The sequence below is a fragment of the Scatophagus argus genome, chromosome 3, assembly GCF_020382885.2.
Source record: "Scatophagus argus isolate fScaArg1 chromosome 3, fScaArg1.pri, whole genome shotgun sequence".
Classification (NCBI taxonomy): Eukaryota; Metazoa; Chordata; class Actinopteri; family Scatophagidae; genus Scatophagus; species Scatophagus argus.
In genome coordinates this window covers 9586556-9612715 of record NC_058495.1, presented here as the reverse complement: position 1 = coordinate 9612715, position 26160 = coordinate 9586556, and the positions used below count along the sequence as shown (strand labels likewise).

Sequence of the window (26160 nt, the reverse complement as noted above, 5' to 3'; positions counted from 1 at the left end):
ATATGTGAGCAGATATTTCCTTTTTGCTCTACAGTCACTTAAAGAAAGTACAGACAACAGCAGCAAAATAATGTGAAAATATCCTGACCACAGGAAAATACTGAGACCAGCTTCTTTTTGGACAAAACATTTCAGACCAACAAGCTCTGCAAGATAAGACGCAATACCCAGTCAGCACATTAGTACTAGTTTATGGGTGACCAGATCCTAGTTTTCATGCACCTATGCTGTCTAATTCCACACTACACAACAAATCTGAGCAGGTTTCGAGCGTGTAGCGCATTCACACCAGAAAAGAGACGATATAAATACAACGAAAACACTGAGTATGCTGAAAATAACATGTCAGAAAACAGAAAAGAACGATTAAATGACTGAAAAACATTTTGCTGTCCTAGTTTAATTAGCAGCACAATCATAAAGCCCCAGTTTGACAGGCCAAAAACAGTCTATTATATTAGATTAGTATATACTGTATAATTAGCATGCAGTATGGAATTGGGACACATCGCTGTCAAGTTCTGTCTCTCACCTTTAACCTTGACATACAATAACTCTGGGTTAACGCAGAGGGCCAGGTTGCTTGGCAGCGTCCAGGGTGTGGTTGTCCAGGCGATCAGAGACACTTCCTCATTCTCAACCAATGGGAAGCTGACGATGACCGATGGGTCTTGAACATCCTGGGGGTGAGAATGAGTCAAAAGATGAAGCCATTTCGATATTCACATCTAAACAGTACATTTTCTTACTATTGCTGCATTAAACTAGTAGAAGTGTGAGAGGGTTGTGGTTTGTGCCAACCTTGTAGTTCTGGTGGGACTCAAAGTTGGACAGGGGGGTGTTGCAAGCCGTGGAGAAAGGCATGACTTTGACACCTCTGTAAACCAGACCCTTGTCGTACAGCTGTTTGAACACCCACCTGAATGGAGAGAAGACTCATGAAATAAGTCAAGAAACAAACGGCAAAAAGAATTCCTTGCATACAAGTAAAATACAATTTAAGCATCTTTAAGCCAAAACTTGTACTGGTGAGATGGAAAATTTGACATTCATACCAGACAGTCTCCATGAACCACGGGTAGAGAGTCTTGTAATCATTCTTGAAGTCAATCCACCTTCCCATCCGCTTGACTGAAGCCTAGAGAAAAAAAAGAATCTACTTAAAAAACTTAACTAATCAAAAGAACATAAGGTTCATAATTCTGCAGGGCATTTCTTTATAAACAACCATCTTCAGGTTTGTCCTTAAGACTCATGAATGCCAAACTGACAAAGGGCATTATATAGTTATGTAGCCTAACTGTTTTAGATCAGGTTCGATGTCAGTAAGACAGACATGCACGGAAAAAAAAAATAGTGTCACAAGTATGGTTACAAAGTTCTCTCACATACAGGTATCTTTCCTGCTCACCTCCCACTCGCGGGCATATCTCATGACAATGCCTCTGCACTCTTTGTTGTACTCAGCAATGCCCATCTTGGCCACATCTTCAGGCCCTTTGATCCCCAAAGTTTTATCAATCTCATACTCCTACAGAAACACAGAGAACATGAGACACATACAAATAACAGATTAATCAGTAACTATATGCAGAACTTTCTGGAATTTTTTAACAGTATCCTGGATGACAGATTCTTACCACAGGCAGGCCATGACAGTCCCAGCCAAAACGCCGATCCACGTGGAAGCCGCTCTGGTGGGCAAAGCGAGTAACAATGTCCTTGATGGTGCCGGCTAGAATGTGTCCATAGTGGGGTAGACCCGTGGCAAAAGGAGGACCATCATAGAATGTGTACCTGGTTGGGTTATGAACAGCAAATCTTTTCAAAAGTCTGGATACCATTAAAGTGCTGAACATGGTGGATATTAGATGAGGAAAAAAGACTATGGGGATTAGAAAGAAATTCCTCTCAACCAAGTATGAGGGAAAAAAAATGCAAAAAACTGCTCTGTTATATGTCTGAATTAATTGCTGCATACAGAACAATAGCATCTTCACTAATTTGTATATCTGTGAGAACAGCAACAATGGTGTGGGGGCTACAACGCACCCTTGCACTGACACCTGGCCAGTAATTTGTTTGTGTTTAACGTACGACGTTCAGGCTGCTCCTTCTGTGTTGACACAGTCACAAGTTGATTATATGGTCATTTCGGTGAGGGTACCTTGGTTTTGTTCTACACAATATGATCTTTTTTGCAAGGACTGGTGTAATTTAACAGTGTGAAAGCCATGTTATAAGAGTAGTATACCTCATTTAAAGAACAGGACAGTGCATAATATGTGTCACTGGGCAGGGTGCGGTTGAGCAAGAGAGCAACTGGCAGCTAGAATCACGGCTAGTGATTCTTTCCTGATAATTTATGTAACAGACAAACATGGACTTCACAGGCTATAAATAGATATTAACTGGTTGGTATTAGTGCTGTAGGCAGTTACAAGGCTGAAAGTCTGGTTTTTCATGTAGTGAAATGAGTGGCAGTGGATAGTGCAAGAGTCAGCAGTAAGTTGTCAATTTTTCAGTCTATCCAATGTACTGGTATCAGTTTGTCAAGTAATAAAGGCAGAATCTAATTCTACAAATGACATCATGCTAACAATATTAGTATAGTCTAACTTTTATCTCACATATGTTAATGTAGAACTGGAATGTCAATGTTTTAACTGTTCTTTAAAGCCGTACTATGAGCAAAATAAACTAAATACTGACATTCACTCCAACGAGATTATGAAAGTATACAGTGGAATCTAACAACAACTGGTTAGTCAGGACGTGCAACTTATTTACATGGGAGCGCAACAGCTGGAATGACAAACCAGCAAAACAATGGACTGAAACTGAAAATTCAGCCAGATCACAAGGTCGCTGCTCTGAACCAAATTAATAAACAGGTTAAAAGTAGTCATTTTAATATGACAAAGTGTCATAATAAACTGGAGATAAAGTATTTTTCAGTTTAAATTTTATACTCAAAGAAATAATTTGAAACAAAGAAAAAATTATTTCAGCAGTCTTGAAAAGTTTTCTCTTTTTGATAAAATTAGAAAATATTTTTATGCTTTGACAGCTTGGTGTAGAAATACATTTTGCTTAGCAAAAAGAAACTATAAAGCAGAAACAATTGGGCTTACCTGGGCCTGTTTTTGGACTGTTTGAGGCATTCTTGGAAGCAGTCCTTTTCTTGCCAAAACTGCAATATCTTCTCCTCCTCCGAGGGAAAGTGGATGGACTCAGGGACTGGTTCCACCATGATGTCTGCCAAAAAACACCGCATAAAAATGATGATCGACAGACTGGTTGTGCCAGGAGAAAATAAAATATATATTTATGTAGACTGTTTGTCACGAAGACCACATGATAATGCATTCACTGACCCATTCACTGACTAGGAAATTATGTCTATATTATATGTAAAGACCGAGTCGCATTTAAAGTTGTCTTCTGCCCTCCTCTGATCCCTTTTGCATCTTATTATTAGCCAAGCTGCCAAAACGTGACAGTTCTCGATAGTTTCTCAACAGAACATACTGTCCCTTCTAATGTTTTAAGTGCTAAAGTCGACACTATCTAAATTATTACTTTTACGTCGAACATCCAACCACAGAAACTTTGCCCAAACTCGGTAATTACATCCAACAAATCACTTTTCCACGACAGTAAGTCCACAAGAATGACGGTTCCTTGTTGTTAGCTAACAGGCTAAGCGAGCCGGTCCATGTTTCAGTTAGTTAGCTTGGAGTTAAACGGACTACAAAACCTGTAAAAGGTGGCGTCTAAATGCTCATATATAATAGCAGATGAACAGTGAAGTGCGACTGTAATCAAATATTTATGCTGTGAATACTTAGCTTGAATGGACATACTCACATGCTGTCTGCACCCGGCTGCCAAAAGAGACAAGAAATGATGCAAGTTGGAGTCAGCATGAGCGGAAGTGACGACTTTACGCACACGGATTTGTTGCATGAAAATAAAACGCAGACATTAAAAACTACATACATACAATTATATCACGACTATTATCATATATATATATATATAAATATAGATATAGCAATAGCAAAACTGTCTTCAGGCGACATTGTATGAACAGTATTATTTATTGATACTAATAGTCTTTGCAGCAGACATTGTTGCTTAGGTTTGTGATCTCCCACTCTGACATATACGGTGCCTATTAGAAGTATTCACCCCACGGATGTTTTCCCCTTTCATTGCTTTCATGAATGCAATCAGAATTTTGACTTTTTTGACAAAAATTAACAAAAAAAAACCCTCCCACAAATGTCAAAGTGAAAACAGATTCATACAAAGTAAAATTCAAGACATTTAATGTAAAATAAGTGATGGCATGTATCTTCACCTCCTTTGAAGTGACTGACCTAATTCAGCAGAAGTCCAGCCAATTGGTGCTAGTAATCTCACGATTAGTGAAATTGGTGAAACGGAGATCACCTGAGCATGGCAAACATGTCTGGAAGGTCCAGTCACTGGTTAATCAGTATTCCCGACTATAATTACACTATGAAGACAAAAGAACACTCCAGGCAAAAAGGTTGTAGAAAACTTCAAGTCAGGGGATGAATACAAAAAATGTCCAAGTCTTTGAACATCCCCTGGAGCTCAGTTAAATCCATCAGTGAGACATGGAAGGAATATGGCACATGTGTAAATATGCCTAGAACAGGCCATCCTGAGTGAGTGACAGTGCGAGCAGGCGGCTAGTGAGGGACACCACTGAGACACTTATGACTACTCCGAAAGAGTTAAAAGCTTCAGCAGCTGCTTTGGGAGGGACTCTGCATACAACAACTATTGTCTGGGTTCTTCCACAGTCAAAGCAGGAGAAAGCCACCGTTGAAGAAGACTATATAGACTATTAAATCTCGAGAAGAGTTCACCCAAATGCATGTGGCACATTCCAAGGTTAGCAGAAAGAAGGTTCTTTGGAGAAAAAGGAGATTTTTGGCCATCAGATGATACCGTACCTCATCAAAAAATAAATACTTTACCTGCCCGACTTAACTGACTCCACGTAACCAGCTTGGTGGAAGCTTTCCGATTTCCAACAAATTGTGAGAACAAGGTCAGAAAACTCTTAATTTTCTTTTAAATTCAGCATTTCTGAACGACACTTTCAAATGTTCAGATTGTCAAGATGTTTGATACTTAACACTCTGCTGCCAGACACCCAGAGAAAATAAAAATTCTCCTCCCTTCTATGATATTGATGAACAGTAACAAGCAACATCACCTCAAACAAAATTGCTTACAGCCAATAAATCTGTATTGTCATAATTAGACTGAGGAAGTTACAATGAAAGGGAAAAAACTGATGTTGGTTTGTTAACAAAGCATAGCTTTATTATGATGGTGGAAACACAAAACGCTGACAGAGAGGGGTGACTGAGTTGCAGTTTATTTTTCCTGGGCTGCCTTCTGCACCGCCTTCTGCGCCGCCTTCAGTCCCTTCTTGTTGTGCTTCTTGGCAAAGCGCATGTTCCTCAGGAACTTAGGGTCCACCTGCAGCAAAGAAGAAAAAAAAAAAAAAAGAAAAGTGAGCAGGTGGGATTCAAGAATGAAAGTGGTGCACAAGGCCAAGATCTATTTTTTTAAAGCACCATGATAAAAGACATATGGAGTCAAGCTAGTAAACAAGCAAATCAAGCAAACACTTCCTTTTCTGCTTTAGAGTAGTGCAGTGAGATACCTGGGTTTCTGGTTTAAGCAGACACAAAACATTTGATATTACTTTTCATTAGTACCTGTCTAATACAGCTGAACTGTGACGGGGGAGAGGTGCTGTGTTTGGTGCACAGTAGAGACTAGGATTGGAGAGCCATTACAATAATCTGTTTCTCATAGATGTAAACACAGGCGATCAACATCAGATCAGCTTCCTACTATTATCTTATGTATTTAGTTGTGTACTTGAAGAAACAACTGTGCAGAGTGAGCTGAGCAAAAATACATTTCACAAAGTTTTGACGAACTGCACCTGCTTAACCTTCCCAAAACAAAATGCACAGAAACCAACAGAGGACCAGTGATGCTTTCAGCATTTTGCTGCCTATGAATAAAGACAGCCTACATACTTACCTCAACATTAATTAACATTAACTTTTAAAACAAAATGATTATAGTTTTGGAATAAACTACAGTGTGACTAGCATTAATTTACCTCTTAAAAAAAAGTATCCCAGCATCTCCTAAAGCACAAAATATGTGGGGATACATAAAACCAAGGATTTCCCTCAATGCATTTACCAACATGTTGGTACCTGGGTAATTAATTATAGAAACCACATTTCCTTGGCAGGTTTTTACCCAAAGACAGACAAGTATTCTGCTCCGCAATCTGATTTCAAAAAAAGTTTGACGTTATGTAAAATGCATTGATTTGCTAATGTTTTTTGACATATACTCAACTGAACACACTACAAATACATTTCCTTTTGTACATCACCAACTTAGATACATAGATTTTTGTAAATATATACTTAATCCAAATTTAGATGCCAGCAGCACATCAAACTAGTTTGGACAGAAGCAACGAAAGACTGGGAAAACTGTATACTGCTCATGTCTGCACAAACGTGAATGTGCCCATTCACATGACTGACATTGAGTGAAGAAGGAAAAGGATTGCGTTCCTTTTAATTAACATTTTGACACAGAATACCAACTATAATGAAAATAAGGGTTGTACATAAGGATCTCAGACACAGACCGTGTCGTGTGAAAGTGGCACAGAGTAACCTCCATAATCTGTATATGCTGGCTTCCACAAGCCTGTCTGTCCTCACTGCAACATTTGTCCAAATTCTTCAACACACATAAATCCTACACATGTACAACTAAGGCACCCAAAATGAGTAGCAATGGATACAAAATATAACAAGCAAAGCAGGGGTCAAGTGTGCCCCATGTACAGACTGAATCTGCAATGTGCAGGTTACCACCGCACACGTAATCACATTGTCCATTTCCCTGTGTGCACATGTAAACATAGTATCACCATACTACAATCAACAGAGCTGCATCTGTGTACGTACCCCCTTCAGAGACTCATAGCGGTGGGATCTGGGCTTCTTGATGCCATTCCTGTGGGCTTTACGAGCTGTTGACACAAGCGAAGACACAATTACATTCTGCTCATTACGTGTAAAACGTAACTAACAGCTGATGTATCTGCTTACAGTTCTGATAAGTTAGCTCCTCAGTGAGCACACTTGAGCGGTAGCTAATCACTGCCGTTACACTTACACTGGTTGTGGGTTGTGTGGTTCTTCGACTTGGCCATTTCGATACTGGTCAATCTGAAGAAAAGTTAAATTACACCGCATTAGACGATAATGGTACCTTAGCATCACCTTTGCAATCACTTACATCGTTGGCTAGCTTGTGACTGATCCGCTAGCCAGCTGCTAATAAAACTTTGCCCAGTGTAAACAGAGATGCGTAACATACAAAACTTCGTCATCAAACGGCAGCAGTTGCGTTACATTAAGAATACATACCAGAGTATAAAGACACACAGTTATAGTAAATAAAGTAAGGCTTTATGGATATAAGGGGATCAACTGCATGTTCCCTAGCTAATGTGGGGCTAATGCCGTACTCAAGGCATCGGTAGCATTTTTCAGATGTAATTTTCAACTTTTCGTGAAGCTTACATCTAAAACATACTACGATGAAAACATGCCCAGTAAAGTGATCAATCGGAATCAGTTAATGTTTAAGTGAGGAAATGTAAAATATACAAAGATTGGTCCAGATTGTAAAAATCTACCTAGGTGGGAAAACGGCTTACCTCCCACACTCACGGATGACAACCGGAAGAGAAAGAAAATCAAACCCTTGAGAGAATAAGAGTAGTTAGGTCAAGAGAAGAATTCAGTGGGAAAACTGGTCTATTTAATGACACTGCCATCTGTTGGTAGTGTCTATTATGACAGAGGAGGTCCCACAGCGGACCACACGATGTCACCCTCAGTTCATATGGCGTCTTAAATTTATGCCACATTAGAAACTACATCTAGTTCAAATGTTCTCTTTTTCTAGGTGTCATTATGAGAAACGAAAGAATGGAAATGACAGGACTTGCCGCGTCATAAAGACACGTTTTCGTTTCTTCTGAGACAAACTTCCTTTATTTTCTTTCAATTTTCTGTTTATTTTTTGTTTCTTTTATGCCGAAGTGGAAAGCAGCCTAAGATAATTTACTCAGCCATAACACGTTAGAGATAAATGGTGCACGTTTCGATCAACTACATTTGTTTTGAAGTAATGCTAGTTTTCAGCTCAAGATTGCATTAAAAAACAAACTACAAGCTCATAAAAGGCAATTCAGTTTTGCAGGCCTTTTCAGATATCTCTAAGTTGTAAGCAGCTTTGCCAAAGAGGTATTCTCCTCCAAACTTCTCAGATCGTTTCCTTTAAACAGCACACTGTGGCCCATAGAGGTACAACTTAATATTTCTCAAAAAGCAAAGTCCAAAACATTAATGCAATATCACATTCCAGAAATTATTTTTTTTCTTATTTCCCACACAATTTATTTATCTTGTGACCTACTGGAGGAGGGTTGACACCTAGGCTGAGAACCACTCCACATAAATAAAAATATTAGCATTTCTTTTGCTTCTCTAACACCTTTTATTTCTCTTTCATTCTGCCTAAAGACTACTACCAAACCATGGTCTGTTTGACCAGTATACTGTATTAACAGCAGCCCCTCTAATTACTCCCAACTGAATATGGTCCCTAGTTATATATAAGCAGAAAAGGGTTTCATAATTAGTTCTGTTACATAAATTACTCCTTATATTTCACCAGTTGTGTAAGGTCATCCTCCTGACTTTGAGTGACTACATGTGGTTTGTAAATCATTTAGCATGTCTTAGAAGAAGAAGAATCAGCTTTATTGGCAGCATATATTTTTTTTACATACACACACTGAATTCGTCTTCTGCATTTGACCTATCCTTAGTTGAACACACACATGCAACACCCGGCAAATTACATGCAGTGAAACACACACAGGAGCAGTGGGCTGCATCAAGCAGCTGGGGAGCAAATTGGGGGTTAAGTGCCTTGCTCAAGGGCTCAGCCGGCTAATGGAGGGGGGGAGCATTTGTCGCATTAATCACTCCACCACACCCAAATCTTTCCTGCCCATCCGGTGAGGGAATCGAACCGGTGACCCTCCGATCACAAGCCGCTTCTCCAACCCCCAGGCCACGGCTGTCTTGTGATTTGTGCGGTTTTTCCTTTGAAACAGAACTGATTAACCTTTGATTGTGACAGAGCTTGAATTTCTCATGAGCCCCATGAACAAGAAACCTGTAAGACCCAACGTTAGCACGTGAATCCAAGAGTCTCTCTGAGTCAGTGAAGATCGATATGTGGCCTCGGAATGCATTGTGAGGTAATTGCAAATGGGGTAATTTTAAGACAAATTGTGTGGGGAAACATGCATCCATATTGTCAGCAGTTGCTGATCAGTGTCATTTTTGTGCTCATTTGTGTAGAAAAAGGAAGAATGGCTAATATAAAGTGAGCAATCATGGCAAAAAATAGGAAAAACTCACTGTGAGTCAGAACTATGCAGTACTGTGTCTGTCTGGTAGCTCACGTGTCTTAAGCCTTAAGCAGCAGCCCGTGTTTGATACCAAATCAAACAGCCCCCACCCTTCTAATGTTTAATCAATTTCTTCTCATTTCTTTTCCTTTTCCTGAAGGACAGGGTTTCCATTTGTGGCCATTAAAGCAGAACACACATCATTCTGAATTCCATTTAAAGCTGCTATACAATATATTTTGACAGCAAAATCCAGCTGCAATTTAATGGAAGATTAGGGTGGAAAATTTCAGTTTGGATTAATTTCTAAAAATCTGAATGACGTTTGGTGGGGAGATGGTTTGAGATTTCCTTCTGATGCACTTCTCAAAGATACCATTCATGATGCTTTTCATAGACATTGAGGCCACAACACTGCAAAATGATGGACAGATTGTAAAGCAGCCAGCATTTATAGACAGATCCACAGAGATTACAGTGCTGCTGGCCCTCCCCTGTGTTGTGATGGATGTGAAAGGATGCACAGCCATGTGACTGAGCTTATATCTCTCTCTCTCTCACACACACACACACACACACGATCACACTGACAGAACCAAAAGATTTTTCTAAACATGAACCTAACTTCTTGTCTTTCCTTTCATTTCTTTTCCTTCTCTTTCCTTCAGTCTTTCCTCTCATTCTCGGTCGAGGTTGGGTGATTCCCTGCTCGAGCAGAAGAAATCATGCAGCAGCATCCTATATTTAGACCCCAGTTTGATCATACAAGCCTCTCCGCTCCACTCTGCAGCACTCGGCTGTGCTTAGTCAGTTACAGATTTGGGTACATGTGTTTTCTTTTCTTTGTTTCGTACATTCTCCTCGATCTGATATTGGTCAAGAGAAGAGCGGTTTTCATTTCCCGTGAGATTTTTCACACATGGTAGTTTTGGTGGTGTGGGAGTGTGATTTTATATTGCAAAATGAGCACATCACTGTGAATACTTTCTCAGTATTATGTGTGTGAAATCGTTCTTAATGAAGTGAGATTATTTCACTGAAATCCACAAGTGATGATGTTAGAAAAGCCCTTAAACGAACTGAAATGGATAACAGAAATGAGATCTCGAGTGCCAAATGAGCTCATTGTCAACCCTTGTGGTCGCCGGGGGAAGAAACGTCTACCACGCTTGTGGTTTTGACCAACTGTCAAATACCAGTGGGTGTTTTTCGACCCCTTGCCTCAGGGGGCAGTAATGAGACCATTAAGTCTCGGTACCTCACAATGAGGCAAACAAGACTGTAAAAATCACTCCGACGAGAGACATGTCATGCTTCAGTTGCATTTTTACAACAATTAAGACCTCAAGAATGAAGACTAACTGGCTGGTTTAGCAAATAGTAACCATTAAATCATGAACACTTTGCTGAGCTTTTCTATGAAACTTTAGTGAATGAAACAGCCTCACTGGCCTGCCCACCGAGCTTGTACATTTATGTGCTCCATCTAAAACCACTGATACGCAGACGACACAAACTGATCACACAATCTTGTAGCATAAAGTATCAATGCTCACAAATTTTCTACCAAGTAATAGTTTATAAATTCAGTTCCTTTGCGTGTTAGGCTCTTTTTACAGTTGTCAAACTGTTGCAATTAAAATTGCATAAAAATGTTCATGTCCCACAAAAGCTAAACACACACCTGGCATCCCTGTATGACTTGTGCAACTGGCAATTCAGATGTAATTGTATTCATATTTGAAGGGATGTCCTGAACAAATCAGTTCTGATGCAAAAAAGTCTCATATTTTTAGCTAGCTAAGCTCAGTTACAAACACACACACGTTAAAACTAATTGAATTACAAGATATGAGGGTGGTGTCTAAAACTGATCTATAATAATATCAGATGTTATCTGAGATTCTGACTGTAGTCACTTTTCCATGAGGAGAAAAATCACCACTCATGCACATCATTTGTGTTTATTAGAATTTTTTTTTGCTTTACTGCTTCCCTGATATTGCATTGCCCATTTCATATCACAGAAAAATTCAATTACTTTTGTATTTTCATTTGATGTCGTGATGAGTTTCTTGTAATTGCCTCTTTTTCTCAGAGTAGAAAGGTTTAAGGGCCTCTAAAGTATGATCTAATGTCAGGAGAATGATATCATTTAACAGCACACAGTTACAGTATATTACAATATAATGATGGTTTTGCAGAATGAGCGTCTTCAGAGATGCTGTACATGTAATCCTTCCTATAATAGGCCACAGTGCTGCATTGTTGCTTAACCATTTCCCTTTGAGGGAACAGAAGGCATCACAGCCATCACTGCCGCTGAGCTCTCAGTGGATTTGATTCTGTATCTTTCATTCTTTCTCTCTTTCACTCAGTTAATTTTTTCACACTGTGAACTTCTCATGTGTCTCTGCTATTATCCAGTGGAAAGTATATGTAGTACTGAGTACTTAGATTTTTACCTACCAAAATATCTTATGGTAATTAAATTATTCCCACCTTCTCTAGCTACAGCACAGAATTGAAATTCTTGGTATCACTCTCTAACAAAGCAGAAACCTCAGAGGCTGATCATTACTTTTGTCTGCAAAGCCACAGAGGCTCTGTATTTAGGTGCATTTCTTAAAAATGTGGGGGCTACAGTGGCAGGTGGTATCATAGCCCCCAGGTAGTATCTTGTGATAAACTGTGCTCAGTTGGTTTTAAAAAAAGCCCCCATTATTTTCCCAATCCTCATTTCAGCCACACACGTAGCAAAGCTGTCTTCTCTGCAGACGTCCTTCTCACCACCATCTCTCCCATCACAAAGAATGATGCTCTAAAAATCAAAACCAGTGTCTGCTACAGTTTGGCTTGTATGTAAAGAATCATTAAATATAATCTATGAGTATATGAGTGTATTGTTTTAGCTTTAAATTTATGAACGGACTTTTATATCATGGTACTGCTTCTTTCACTACTGACATCTCTCACCAATTGTCTTTCTAACCTTGACTGTGTTACCTATCTTCACTTTCACCCACCCTCCTTCTCTTTTTCTTCTGGCCCAACTCAGTCTTTTGCTCTTTTCTCTCTTTGCACATCTTTCAGTTTTACCCCTGAACTCCCTCTCTTTTACTCTCCTTCTCTCTCTCTCTTTGCACTTCTCCCAACCCACTTTGGTTTCCTTTTCATCTGTAAGAAGAAATCTCGTCTTTGAGCAGCACCAAGTCAGTCCCTCGGGGACTCACTTCACCTCAACACATGAAAGAGGCTGCTTATTATGTCTCTGGATTATGGGGGATTTATAGGCAGGCACATCCAAACAGAGTGGAGGATCCATTAAGTGTCACATACGCTGTGCAAACTAATAAAATAAAAAGGAAAAAAAACAACAACACCAGGATACTGAGGACTTGATGAGAGGTAGTGGTTATGAATATATAATGCGCTTTTTGTTTGGCTTTAAATTAGGACCTGAAGTTTTACAAGCCCATAAAGCAATGGTTATTATTTTTGCTTTGAGAGTGATTTACTGTAGAGCCTTCTTGACTGCTCATACAGAGCCCTGAGCTAAAGAAGAGGACTATGGCAAATCTTACTGCTTAACGGCTAATTTCTTTTTGTGTGTGATTAATCAGCCTTTTTAAAGGACCAGTACCTTTAATTATTCATTTACGACACATTAACTCATCAGTGTTGCTTTTGGCCACAGCAACAAAAGCTATAACAATCAAACTGTACAGCAGCTTAAGAACAAGATACTGCATTTACATCAGGAGTTGGTGGAGACCAAAAACGGTGCTAAACTGGAAGTGAATAGCCTGTTGGACTTGATGTTCGCCAGGTGGCCAGAAACATCACAACCATCAGAACATCAATAATACTGATCCTCACTGATATATCCATAATCAAAAGCCTTCGTTTTGTCTAGTTTAAGCCCTCCTGATTACCACACTCATCTCAGATTAGTTCATTGAAATCAGATAGGTCTGACTCTGAGCCAATTGACAGCCCCTTTCCCTGGCTATCTCTCTCCACAGCTACACACATGAAGAAAGAAATGGTGACAAGTGTAGGTTAGAAAATTGAATGTGTACAGGTTGTTTTAAGGCGGCTCATGTGAACAAACACAACCTTAAATCAGCAGGATGAAGGTTATGAAAGGTTAGCTGCCTCTGCAGACTAAAAAATATGCAGATCAGTATTAAGAAGTACTTCTAGTCAAAGTGCATCAGAGGAATCAAAAATGTATGTGACTAGATATGAAGAGTAAAAAGTAGAATATCTTTTTTTCACAATGCACAGCACTCTAAAATAGCAGGAATGACAATGACATGTCCTTCCAGAGTAGCTTCTGCAGTGGTGTCCTTGAGCTACATGGTGAATCACTGATTGCTCAAGTTTAGCCACTCAGCAGGACGAATATGCAGTACTTGTGGTGTGTACAGGTACTCTCACAACAGCCGCATTTGTTGAATGTCTTCCTGCCTGGTTACACTTCTTCTTATTCACTTTGAATGTTTGTTCTGTTTTCAAAACAATCAGCTCAAGTCTCTGAACAATTAGTTTGTTCACAGCACATCTGAGTTTCTCAGCAGTTCAAGCAAATTCCACACATTATAGCAAAGTACGATTGTCTAATTTGCACAGTAGGCACTGGCACATGTCTCATCAGAACTAATGAGTCAATCCTCAGTGCAACTGTCAAACTCTTCACAACTTCTAAACATTCGCTCATCGTTTGACAGATTTTAATGACTGAATGGATCATTTTGCATGTGATGGCTTAGACACAGCTCCATAAATATCTATGATATGGAACATTTGTGACGTCTGCTAAACTGGTAAATAAGGTGACAGTAATGAATTAGGAATCTCACATAATTTTCTGAAAATTTTATGTTCACCGTATGTGATGTCACATGAGAGAGCAAAGGTGAATTTCCTGCTTACAGTACATGCAACACATTGCTACACAAATGCATATACTTTATATATTTAAATTTGCGTATCATATGTGTCTACCACAGTATAATACTGATTTTTTTCCACACAACATTTTTATCTAGACAAAAACATCTAAACATTTTGACCAGTACAGCTCACACAATGAATTTAAATTTTGGAGCACTGGCCAATTTACTGATACAATAACTAGGTTTTTGCCTGATATCAGACTGGATTGAAAACTTGTTACAACTTCAGTGGGGTGGGCTGATTCAAATGTCTGGACCCAGGCGGAAGAGGTCATTGAGTTAGTAAGCCATTGGCTTACATGAGTTGCGATGTCCCATGAAACATTTGTGACAATTGCACTTGCAGTTTAGAAGATGTTAAGGCTATTTCAACAAATGAGTCAAAGCAAATGAGGAAAAACTGTAAAATGAAAAATACCTACCATGCTACTGCCCTCTTTTGTTCATTTTCAGTGCAGACTCATGCACAGCAAAACACTGACCGCCTCCATCAGAGAGAATCACCAGTACATTACACTTGTAAAGCCTCTCCACTTCCTCTTCAAGCTGGGGTGGACAATCATCGTGAACTGAGTGATTCTCTTGCTCTTGCTGTGGGTGTGTGTGTGTGTGTGTGTGTGTGCACGCATGCAAGCTTGTGTTCTGTCCTGATTGTACTTCTTGTTCTGAATACTCAAAGGCATTTATGGTGTTTGAGATTTCTGGCAATAAATTCAGTACACATAATTGCTCTCCTGCACTGTCTATCTGTGCATCTTTTTATTTATGCTGCCCCTGACTCCTGGTTTGCTTGGCTGCATCGACTTCATTCATTGTGGCCTATAAGGATGAGGATCAGTACATGAGATTAAGAGTCAGAATGAACAAATGAGAGAGTAGAGGAGGGAAGCAGAGTGTGTGCATTGGTGGTGGGAAAAGGGCAGTCTTTGCTAAGATCCAGCTTTGCTATTGGATAATACGAGGGAATGAATGAAAGGACGCTGATTTGCATGAAGGCCACGAGGATGTGCAACACCACCGGGATGACAGCAGGGAAGGAAGAGAGATGGAGGGAAGAGGCAATATGACTCATTCTCTCTCCCTCCTTTCGCCTCATCTGTCTATTTATCTAAGTGTCTGTCTAACCATTCATCTCTCATCCCTCCACCCTCCACATCACTGTGGCTCAGCTGGCACACACACATCAGTGCAAGTTACAGAACAGCGAATGAAATCCAAATCAGAGACAAATTGCTGCAACACAGTTATTTTATTTTATTAGCAAACAACCAAGGCCATATTGATTCTCAAAATACCGAAGTCCCCCTAATACACACACTAAAAATCAAGCTGTAGTTATTATTTGGATAATAAACCTGCATTTGCTTTTTTTGCCTTTTTTTTGTACAAAAAAGTTATATGCACAACACTGACATACTATTTCCCTTGAAAAGTTGGCATGTTGAATGTGTGGTCAAACAGGCAGTTTACCCTTAAATCAAAAATACATGTTTCCTCTTACCTGTAGTGCCACTTATCTTTCTAGAATGGATGCGTGAGTTCCTGAGTTTTGAAGATATTGTCCTTAGAGATGTCTGCCTCCTTTTAAATATAATGGAAGCAGACAGCACTTGGTGCTCTGGTGCTCAAAGCACCAGAAAATTGTAAAACTCCTGATAATCCACAGACTTTGGTGTGAGCGGTTTCATAGGAACTATTTTCTTGTGTTTGAGAACAGTACAATCCTGTTATTTTGGTACGTTACAGTTATTAATGCTACAATTAATCAGGTAATATCAAATCATTTTCAACACAAGACACCATTGTGCCAAGTAATAGCGTGTTTTGACCTTGAATTTCACATTTGTTTACACATTCACTCTGTGTTATTTGCACATCAGTCTTGTTGTTTGACCTTTCCCATCATATTTGACTTTGTGAATCCATTTGCTTCTGGCAAATGGAAGCAACAACAGACATCAGTCTACATTAAACAGTCAGTCAGGGCATTAGCTAGATGCAAAAATATGTACAGCGACACAAACAGAAGAAATGCACAAAGTCATCGGCAGGGAGATGCACAAACAAACATATAAAACAACATACTATATGCCATAAAATCTAATAAAAGTTACAGTTACACATTTTTGGCATGAACATAATTTTGTTACTCAATGTAGTAATGGCTGTTAATGATAATTTGATGTCCCACAGGGAACCATTTCTGATATTGTTTATTTTCCCTGTACAATAATGTTGATAAACAACTTAAAATAGAAATAAAATCTGGTGAAATATGAAAACAAGAAGAATTATATCCATCAGAACTTGGATATGTCGCAGCTTTGTTTTCATCAAAAATCTGTCATTTTTTTCATCAGAAAATAATCAACATGATGTCCAACACATCCAAGATTCTGAGAAAAACTCCAAATAAGTTTTTCTCTCTACTTAAATGACCTAGAAAAACCGAGACATGCTGTTATTTCATCCACTTTCAATTATTGTAATGTACTCGTCTCCGGCGTCCCCGCTCCGATCTCAATCAAACTAATTTAAGCCACAGCAACCAGAAAATGAATGTGAGCCAGTAAATATGATTACATTATCTCAGTCTCTGTTCACTGGCTCATTGTGAATGCACATATTGATTCTAATCACTGCATAATAATATATCAATGCAGCTCTGTTCACAGGATGTTCATTGTTTTTCTTTCACTTTTCTTTTTTTTTTATTTAACTGGACAGCTCAGGGCTGCCAGAACCTTTTCTACTGTAGCTTCTTGTCAGTACTGAGATATCACATCCTGTCTCATTACTGGAGACTAAGAAGAGACTCAACAGCATTTTATCATCTCTCCCTACTGACAATCTGCCTTTTCTTGTTATTTGCCTAAAGTTAGCTTCAGTTACTTTCTTCTACTTCCTCTGGCCATCAAGAGTACTGTATTTGTGTGCACGTTCAGGATATTTTGCTCATTGTTCAACTTCCTACCAACACCAGAGGGTTTCGGCACCTGAACTCATCTTACGGTTCTGGCTGAAACGACTGATGCTGTCGTTCTTAAGAGGACAGGGTCCTCATCACAGGTGACACAGACGAATGTAGAGCGAATCACCGGTTAAGTAATAGACCCAAAAAAAATCAAGCAAACAAACTGCATTAATCATATTCTGGTGACTCACTTGTATCACTGCCACACTCGCTCACATTTGCACAGTGCACATACAGTACACACATATATATATGTGTTTTCACAACACACCTACGCACACGCTTGCACACCGTGCAGCTCAGCATTGGGTATTTTTGAACACAGTGTTGTTGGGTAGCCTGTTATACAATATGTGTCTCAGAGACAGCCAGTCTTACTCTGACCTGTTTTCTGTCTCAGTGGGAAGAGACTGGCCTCACGACTCACTACTGTTCTTCCAGATAGAGAGAGAGGGAGTGTATTGTTGATGCTCTAACTTTTAAACCCTCCTGTTGTGTTCATTTGTCAGGAACAGCAGTGATGTTCCCAGGTCAATTTGACCCAGTGCATATTTTATTATCCAAGTCTGAAAATAACAATAATAAAAAAATCCTAATAAGTTCATATTTAATTATTATCTCCACTAACTGTTTTGTCAATATTAAGTGCAATGGTTTTCCTTACCTCTCACAGATAATGGTTCAATTAGGATAATTCAGTCGTTTTTCATTAAAAAAAAAAATACATATGTTCAATGTTTTTTTAATGTTTCAAAACTTTCAGTTTCACTTTTCTGACGTCCTTTTACCCCCAGCTCGACTGCTGGGTCAAACCGAACAGTATCTATGTGATATAAACATGCAGGGTGTGGTTGCAAATGTATGAGATGAACCATTTTCATGTTATATGTTGATTACACTAATTAAGGCAAGCAGAAGTTTCTTACTGAAAAAATACTTGCAACTATTATTTCTTGATCTTCAAACTTTAACACGGGTCAGTTTGAGCAGTAACATGGCAGGAAGGTTAATTATTGTTTGACATAACCTCTTGCTATCACTCGCTATGTTGTACATTCTGGACACATTTACTGTGTCTTTATATAAACTTTTTCTTCTCCTAGATGCTAAATTGCATTTCAGTGTACTTAATCTGGGCCATGTCAATAAAGATGAATCAAACCTAATAAATTCATTCACAGTCCCCCACATAGCAAACATTGTAATCATTATCGTTTTGCTTGAGATGAGGCTCCGAATGACTTTAATTCTCACATCCACAGCAGGTGAAGCTGTGAACTCAGCTTTATTTGTGACACAAGGAGAGACAGGAAAGGCGGGGGGAGAGAGAAGGGATGGCATGCAGCAAAGGGACTCCGCCTGGAACTGAACCAGGGCCACTATAGTAAGTACTCAGCTGTGATACATGGGACACATTCAACCAGCTGAGACACCAGAGATGTGAGCATCTTTAGCAAGCAGAAGCATATGAACCATGGAGACTATTTTACCCAGAATTCTTAGCAACTTAGCTTTACTAAACTTCTTTCTCAAGTCTGACTATTAGTTTGATCTAAGCCATTCTCTCTCTTTGTAAAACCAGCCCACCTGGCACCAACCTAAACTTGGTTTGATTAGTTTGGTGAATAAAAAGGCAAATCCAGCATAATCTGCATCAGTGTGAATTGCATAATGGCAAAAGTAAAGTAAAGTAAAGTAAAAAAAAATTACATAATAAAGTTTGAATTTACCTGATTGCAGAATAATGACACCACCAATTAGAATAACAGTCCAAAAACATCCTGACACTTGACTCTGGCTCAGCGTACAAGTTATCTAGTTGGTTCCACTCATAGTATCATTGCAAGAATATTAAAGGTAAAAGTGAATTCTGTGCCATAGTGCCATAAATATATTGCATTATATATGGTTTAAATGTATAATGATCATATAACGACCTGTCAGATTCTGTGACCTCTTCCACTTGCTGCCTCTTCTTGTATAGTGGCTAAATACATACATACATAGTGTAACAGTAACTGAGTCATAGCTTCATACTATAAATGATGTGGGTGTTTTGCTAATGTACTGAAGCACAAAAGCACAAAGTGACAATGACACCAGGACAAAAATACAGATGTAAGCCACACTCCTCCAGTCAGAAGTAAATGTGTGTCATTTCAACACCAATTCACATGCTGGCACACTTTCTAAACTCTTCCATAAAATAAAGCTATTAAACCCACAGTGACCCTGAGTCTGAATAACATCACTCCTGACTCCTCATTGATGATCAATACTTCCCTAACTTCACACTTACACAAATGATCTTTTGAAATTTGATAGAACAGGAAGTATTGCCAGTACATTCTCATTTCATAAAAACTACAGTGCAACAGGCTCAGGTTTCACAGTAAGTATCAAGGACTTGTATTCGTACTCTGAGTGTCCTGAAACTGTTAAATTGTCTGTGTTGGAAGATATTCATTGTGTTGCATAAGGTTGTTCATATTTAAAAGTGACAGAAATAGTTAAGTGGGTAAAAAGGAGACTCTCAGAGAGTGAGCTCAGACTTTATCTATTTTCTCACTTCCACAACCACACCATGAAGTGAGTGTGAATGTGTGATTGTCTGTATTCCCACGTTGGACAGGCGGGGGGTGAGGGGGTATTTGAGTACCCGATGAGCAGGTGATGCAAACTAAAGACAGATCAGGTGGAATAGGGGATTCTATATGTTATGCTGGGATGCTATATTGTATATTAGACCTGTATTTAAGGTTCACAACTTTTTTAAACTTTAGGAAAAGCAGCTTGTAGTCCACAAATGACAAACAGTAGAGATGGCTGGGCTTTTTATAATCTCTGATGTGACTGTTAGATAATAATGTAGCTGTCTCTCTTCATATTCTACGAAGCTAGATGAGTTCAGTTTTGTGATTCACTGTCAATTACTATAAAGGCTGTATGTTCTGAATCGGACGCTTACATCTCTTACATTTCTGGTTTAAAAAGCAAATTATGTGAGCGCTATTATGTGCTGCACTATTACAAGCTGTTTTCCAAATGTCCACAGATGGCCTTGCCTGGGTGTGTTTTTGACCTTCAATATTCTTTGAAGCTCTGTGATGAGATACAATAAGAAGTACAACATGGGCAGGCTCCTTGGAGAGTTGATTCATGTGCATTGATGAGTTTGTTTGGCTCATGGCTTGTTCTGATTATTATCCTGCTTCTTTTCTTCAGGCCTGGACAAAACCCTCTCACCAGTCTCACTCAGTGATCTGCTCTGTACTCTGTACTCTGTACTCTGTACTCGTGGTTTTCAACCCCTTTCTCTAAAGACCCACATACTGACCATTTTCTAATTAATTTGTTCAAACCGCTCAGTAGACTAAAATTACCTTAGCTTTTAGGCCACCAAGAAATGTTTCGCATCACCAGTTGAATCAGAGCTGTACCAAAAATTCATTTCTGTAAGGAAAAAACATGTGTTGAACATGGAGAGAAAAAAATAATAATTTGACAAAGCCTAGCTAGCAAAATGTAAATAAATTTAATTGTTTTACTTGCATGTTCTTTTGACTCTTTTACATTTTGTGGGCAGCAGAATCAGCCACCCATGATAAGTGTTTACTTCATAGCTGCCTATATTTTCCAGCGTTTATAATGCTTGTGTAAAACATTCACATGGGTACTGGGCCTTGACCACCATGACCTGACTTTCAGTTTCACCAAATACGTCACATAAAACACATTTTTAAAGAAAATGTTCAGCATTTCAGTGTGACGTGCAGAGCCTTCCAGCTTCAATGTCTTTTCAACAAGTGCTTAACATGAAAGGCACAAAAACTATTCATTTAGGTTTAGGGAAAGATGGGTGACGATCAGTTTCACAATGAGGACATGAACTCCAGTCTCCTGGCTGAAAGCTGAAAGCGGTGTGTGTGACCCTTCAACCAACCCCACCATCGGGACTTTCTCACTTTGTAAACTACACTGTGTTGGACAATTGCTCTGATCTCATGCTAATGCAGCTGCTTTTACATTGGAGCTAAAAGTCTTGTACATCTCATCCAGACGCTAAAGGGTACCTTTACGAGACAAAATGGCAGTATGTGATGACCTGGGAATAAGGCTGGATACCAAACAATTCAGTGATTGTCTCGTCATAACATTGCTCTAGAGCGCCACCAGTAGTTATTCAGAAACTTAACAGGGATTCCTTCTTCTCTCGTTTCTCGTCCTTTCACTCTCTCTTCTTATTCATGGAACAGATTAATTTGCTGTCAAGATATGTGTAATTACAGTGGAAGCAGTTTGGCCATGTCAATGCACGTGCACACGCATGCATGCGCGCACACAATGCAGAGAGAGAGAGAGAGAGAGCGAGAGACAAAGAGTGGTGCTTACAGCTGGAGCCCTGCTGCTGTCTGCATGATGAGGAAAAAGTAGGTCTCTCATCTTGTTAATCACACATATGCAGTTCACTGCTAGATGAAGGTGTTGATTAAACACGTTGGTAAGAGAATAAGAGCGTTTCAGCTCTGCCTGAGGATTTTTCATGGTGAGGGGATTTTCAGGTCAGCCCAAAGTTGTTGTGCAGACACTCTGCTGATCAGATGTTGTGTTTCCATCTTTTTACATGCTAGGATTTTAACTTCTTTGATTTGCTAGAACAAAACACATGAAAATACAATAATTTCTCTCTCTCTCTCTCTCTCTCTCTCTCTCTCTCTCTCTCTTTGTGTGTAATGTTTATAAAGTGAGGGAAAACATTTGTTATGTATTCAACATACATTTTCCATACCTGTTTATTTAATGAGCACACCCAATGGGACAGAAATAATCCCTCATTGCACAAGAAATGTGGTGATGTGGAAGGTAGCCAGAATCACATTTAAATCTAAAATATTAAATGTATTACAATACGGAGATCCATTATTGCTGGGCTTAAACATGCACCTACAGGCATGGCTTCCCAGTAAACCATGCACTATAGGTTTCATAAGCACTAAGGAAATTTACATTTGGTTTAGCTTGCCCTTCACACCATCCCCTCTGGTATTCTGCATATACTATTAAGCACTTATACAATTTAAAATCAATAAAATCTCCCTGATCGGTAAACAGTCACACTACGACTGATTCTCAGAAATCAGATGTTCTAGCATCTGGTTTGGATCTGCTGCTGTGGGAAACAGCCCTAAAACTACAAACAGGGACCTGATCCATAGCATTTTTATCCAATTTTAGGTCCCACAGCTTCAAGTTAAATCCATAAGGGCTGCATGTGTCTTAATTTCTTCCAGTGTGAGGTAGACAGATTTTCAATAGAAAACACTGCTGAGGGTGGGAGTCATCAGGATCTGGGAGTGGGATGATGCATCTGAAGGAGTTTGAACCACAGCGATCAGAAATCCCAAAAAACAAAAAACAAAAATAAACACTCTTTGCCTCACTGAGGGGTTTTTCACTTGAACAGCTACTGCAGCATCCCTAACATCACTAACAGAGGGTTAGGGCTTTATAGCCAAGGAGAATTTGTGACGAAGCCAATAGGTACAAGCCCCCCCCCCCCCCCCCCCCCCCCCACTGAACTGTTTCTCACGTGCAGGTGGCAAAGTTAAGAAAATCCCGACAATGTGAGATGTGATCATTTTCCACTGTGCTGCTGCTGCCTCGTGTGTTCCTGAGCAGAAGCCATGTGACAGCAGACCTGAGCAAGCAGGCAGCAGTGGAGAGCAACTGCACAGACAGCTATGCACAGGAGCATGCACGCACAATTACGAATGCATTCATGCACACGCTAATGTATCTCTTCATTCATGAGTGCAAACATGCTTTGCTAACACATACTCCCAGTTGCAAACAGACTCTTTTGTCTGTGTGTATGCAGACAAAATTATGTGCATGTACCAGAAAGAACAACATGTTGAGAGTATACACAGACATGCATGTACACAAGCGTGTTCACTCCCTCTGTCTATATATCTCAGTCATCTCTTTCCTTAACCAAAGGCCAGTGATGTGTGAAACTGAGATGTGCAGCATGTGACTCCATTAATGAATGAATAGCTTTCAGCATAGTACGTGTGTGTGTGTGTGTGTGTGTGTGCGTGCTTGCATACGGGTGTACATCTTGGGTATGGTGGAATTAATACTCTCTTTCATCCCCTCTTCTGGATCACTCTGTACTATGGATGGCGATGCATGTGTGCATGTGTGAGAGATAGAGTGCAGAAGAGAGGGGGTGTTAGTAAATCCCTCTCATTCAGCAGCTGGCTACTGTTTGATATATCATTCAACGAAAAATGAGTCTTAACGGTGGGAGGGAGGAGTGAGAAGAGCGAGGGGGATCAAGGCAGAAAAGTGGAGCTGACAGAGAGATGAAGCAAGGCGGTATGAGACAAATTCAGAAGAAAAAAGATGAGAGGGGCAGATAAAAGACGGAGGTAAGAAAGAGCTGAGGGACAGATTTGAAACTGAACAGAGAGAGGGAGACAGAACAGGAGGAAAGAGGCCACTGCGAAGGATAATTAGAATCTAGGATCCACATTTTCTCTCCATTGATTAACTATGAATGGAGCTCGGCAGCGCAGTTCAGCAAGGCAAATGCAGGGCACTGAATGTGTGTGCGTGTGTGTGTGTGTGTGACCTCCGTTGTCAAACCACATGCACAAATGTGGTTGAGCGGAATGACTGGCTTTGTCCAAACATCCTGAGTGAAACACGGTTACCTGCGAAGAATCACATGATCGCCTCCGCTCTGAGGAGCACACACTCTAGAAGTCAGTGCTCATATTACGACAAAAGAAAAGCGCTAAGATTTTATGAATGGGACCAGGAGTTTGTATATTACTGTCTTTTTCTCTCTCTAGGCAGTAAATGGCAACTATACAAGCTAAAAGGAGTCTGATAGTCAAAATAGTTATATTAGTCTTCGCTTCTTTTTCCCTCTCCCCCAACTGACTCCCAAATGCCACAGATTTTCTGCTGTATTTGTGACTTTTTGAACGCAGTATGAACAAAGTTGCATTAATCTAATTTGGGACATAAGAACACAGCTAAGCGGATACATTGCTTTAGCAAAATTGCACAAGAATGGCAAAGAAAATAGAGCCTAAATTTCAAAGTACTAATGTGATAGCTTGACAGTTGTGGGTACTAACAATAGCCATGTTCATGAGTTACATTCATTATGATAATACTGTATGTTGTCTTGAAACTTGAGGTGGTTTAGGGCAAAGCACACACCCTCAGTGAACAGCAACTACTGGGCCAGATAGCTTTTTTGTTTTTTGAGGGAGTGGTTTTGGAGGGGGGCGACATGGTGGTACAGTGGTTAGCACTGTCGCCTCATAGCAAGAGGGTTCCAGGTTCGAATCCCAGTCTGGGCCCTTCTATGTGGAGTTTGCATGTTCTCCCTGCGCCTGCGTGGGTTTTCTCCGGGTTCTCCGGCTTCCTCCCACAATACCAAAAACATATACATTAGGTTAATTGGCTGCTCTAAATTGCCCCTAGGTGTGAGTGTGAGAGTGTGTGGTTGTCTGTCTTTGTGTGTTGGCCCTGCGATTGACTGGCGACCAGTCCAAGGTGTACCACGCCTCTCGCCCGTAGTCAGCTGGGATAGGCTCCAGCCCCCCCGCGACCCTGACGGATAAGCGGTATAGAAAATGGATGGATGGATGGTTTTGGAAGGATGGTGAAATTTTTTTCAGTTGCATACTTTACTAGTAGTTGCATACTAGCTTGCTCTTGCTGCTTTCTCCAGTGTTACTAACAACTTTAAGATGATAATATGTTTAGCATATTGACATGCCAACTGTGAGCATAATGTGTTGGCAGCTGATACATAAGCATTAAGTTCAAAATGTTAGCACATTAAGGACATTAGCATTTTAAGTTGACTCACCACATCACTGGTAAGTTGCCTCAGCCTGTTAATTCTATGTATGTAATAAAAACAAGATCATACAACACAATCAAAATCAAGACCTGGTCTGAAGTAGGGCAAGGTTCCCAGTCACGTCTCAGTTATCAGTAAAACCTCAAACAGCCCTGAAGCATATTTCAGGGCTCCACTGAGAGTCGTACAGCATGGTATGGTGCATGGACATTGTTGTTAACTGTCCTGTATGAGACCTTGGAAAGCAGAGGGATAAATGTGTTTCTTTCACGGTTAAATTATGACGAAGGCAGCAGCACGGAGGTACAAGTTTCTCCTGAGGCCATGGTCCATCTGGGAGAAAAAACACAGAGCATTACACTGCTTTTTCCCCTTGTTTCATTTCTTTCTTTCTGTTCAACTTATACTGTTGCCCGAAGGTACATTGAGGGATTGCAGAGCAGCTCAACTGATTTGAAAAAAAAAATTGAATGAATGATTTGAAAATTTAAAAATACACACCCCCATATTGCAAGTTAGCACGCAAGTAGACGAGATGAAGAAGTTAACTAAAAGGAATGTTGAAATAAACTGCTGAAATCAAAATGTAATGGATAAATGGTTGGAACATCCACTCCATGTGACTGTTGAGCGAAACCGAACTTGACCAAAGCAAAGTAAACATTGACAGTTGCATTGTACGTTGGTAACAATAATAACTGAATAGTCAGTATACAGAGAGCTTATAGAGTATTTGTAACATTTCCACAGT

At 39.7% G+C, this 26160-nt stretch overlaps 2 protein-coding genes across 2 annotated transcripts in view; both read right to left on the bottom strand.

Moving 5' to 3' along the window:
• The window catches only part of iars1 (isoleucyl-tRNA synthetase 1), a 51826-nt gene extending 47830 nt beyond the window's left edge, over nucleotides 1-3996 (bottom strand). Inside the window, exons 1-7 of the mRNA XM_046383295.1 lie at nucleotides 3871-3996; nucleotides 3135-3258; nucleotides 1641-1797; nucleotides 1412-1531; nucleotides 1056-1138; nucleotides 802-919; nucleotides 533-680 (exon numbers count right to left, since the gene is read on the bottom strand). Coding sequence (XP_046239251.1) covers nucleotides 533-680; nucleotides 802-919; nucleotides 1056-1138; nucleotides 1412-1531; nucleotides 1641-1797; nucleotides 3135-3253 — 745 coding nt within the window. The 5' untranslated portion in view covers nucleotides 3254-3258; nucleotides 3871-3996. The remainder of the gene's footprint in view (nucleotides 1-532; nucleotides 681-801; nucleotides 920-1055; nucleotides 1139-1411; nucleotides 1532-1640; nucleotides 1798-3134; nucleotides 3259-3870) is intronic.
• A 1345-nt stretch (nucleotides 3997-5341) lies between these two features.
• rpl29 (ribosomal protein L29) lies at nucleotides 5342-7911 on the bottom strand. The gene is made up of 4 exons (XM_046383294.1): nucleotides 7817-7911; nucleotides 7270-7322; nucleotides 7059-7123; nucleotides 5342-5526 (listed from the first exon to the last, which is right to left on the bottom strand). Exons 2-4 carry the CDS (start codon nucleotides 7304-7306, stop codon nucleotides 5422-5424), a joined length of 207 nt encoding a protein of 68 aa, XP_046239250.1. The 5' UTR covers nucleotides 7307-7322; nucleotides 7817-7911; the 3' UTR covers nucleotides 5342-5421.
• Nucleotides 7912-26160: the final 18249 nt, after the last annotated feature.

Bases quoted from the DNA above. Each gene is read 5' to 3' on its own strand.
- rpl29 (XM_046383294.1), bottom strand. From the start codon at position 7,306: ATGGCCAAGTCGAAGAACCACACAACCCACAACCAGT. The intron at 7,124-7,269 runs GTAAGTGTAACG...TTGTGTCAACAG, and splicing joins CCACACAACCCACAACCAGT to CTCGTAAAGCCCACAGGAAT. The intron at 5,527-7,058 runs GTACGTACACAG...TCTTTGCTGCAG, and splicing joins GCTATGAGTCTCTGAAGGGG to GTGGACCCTAAGTTCCTGAG.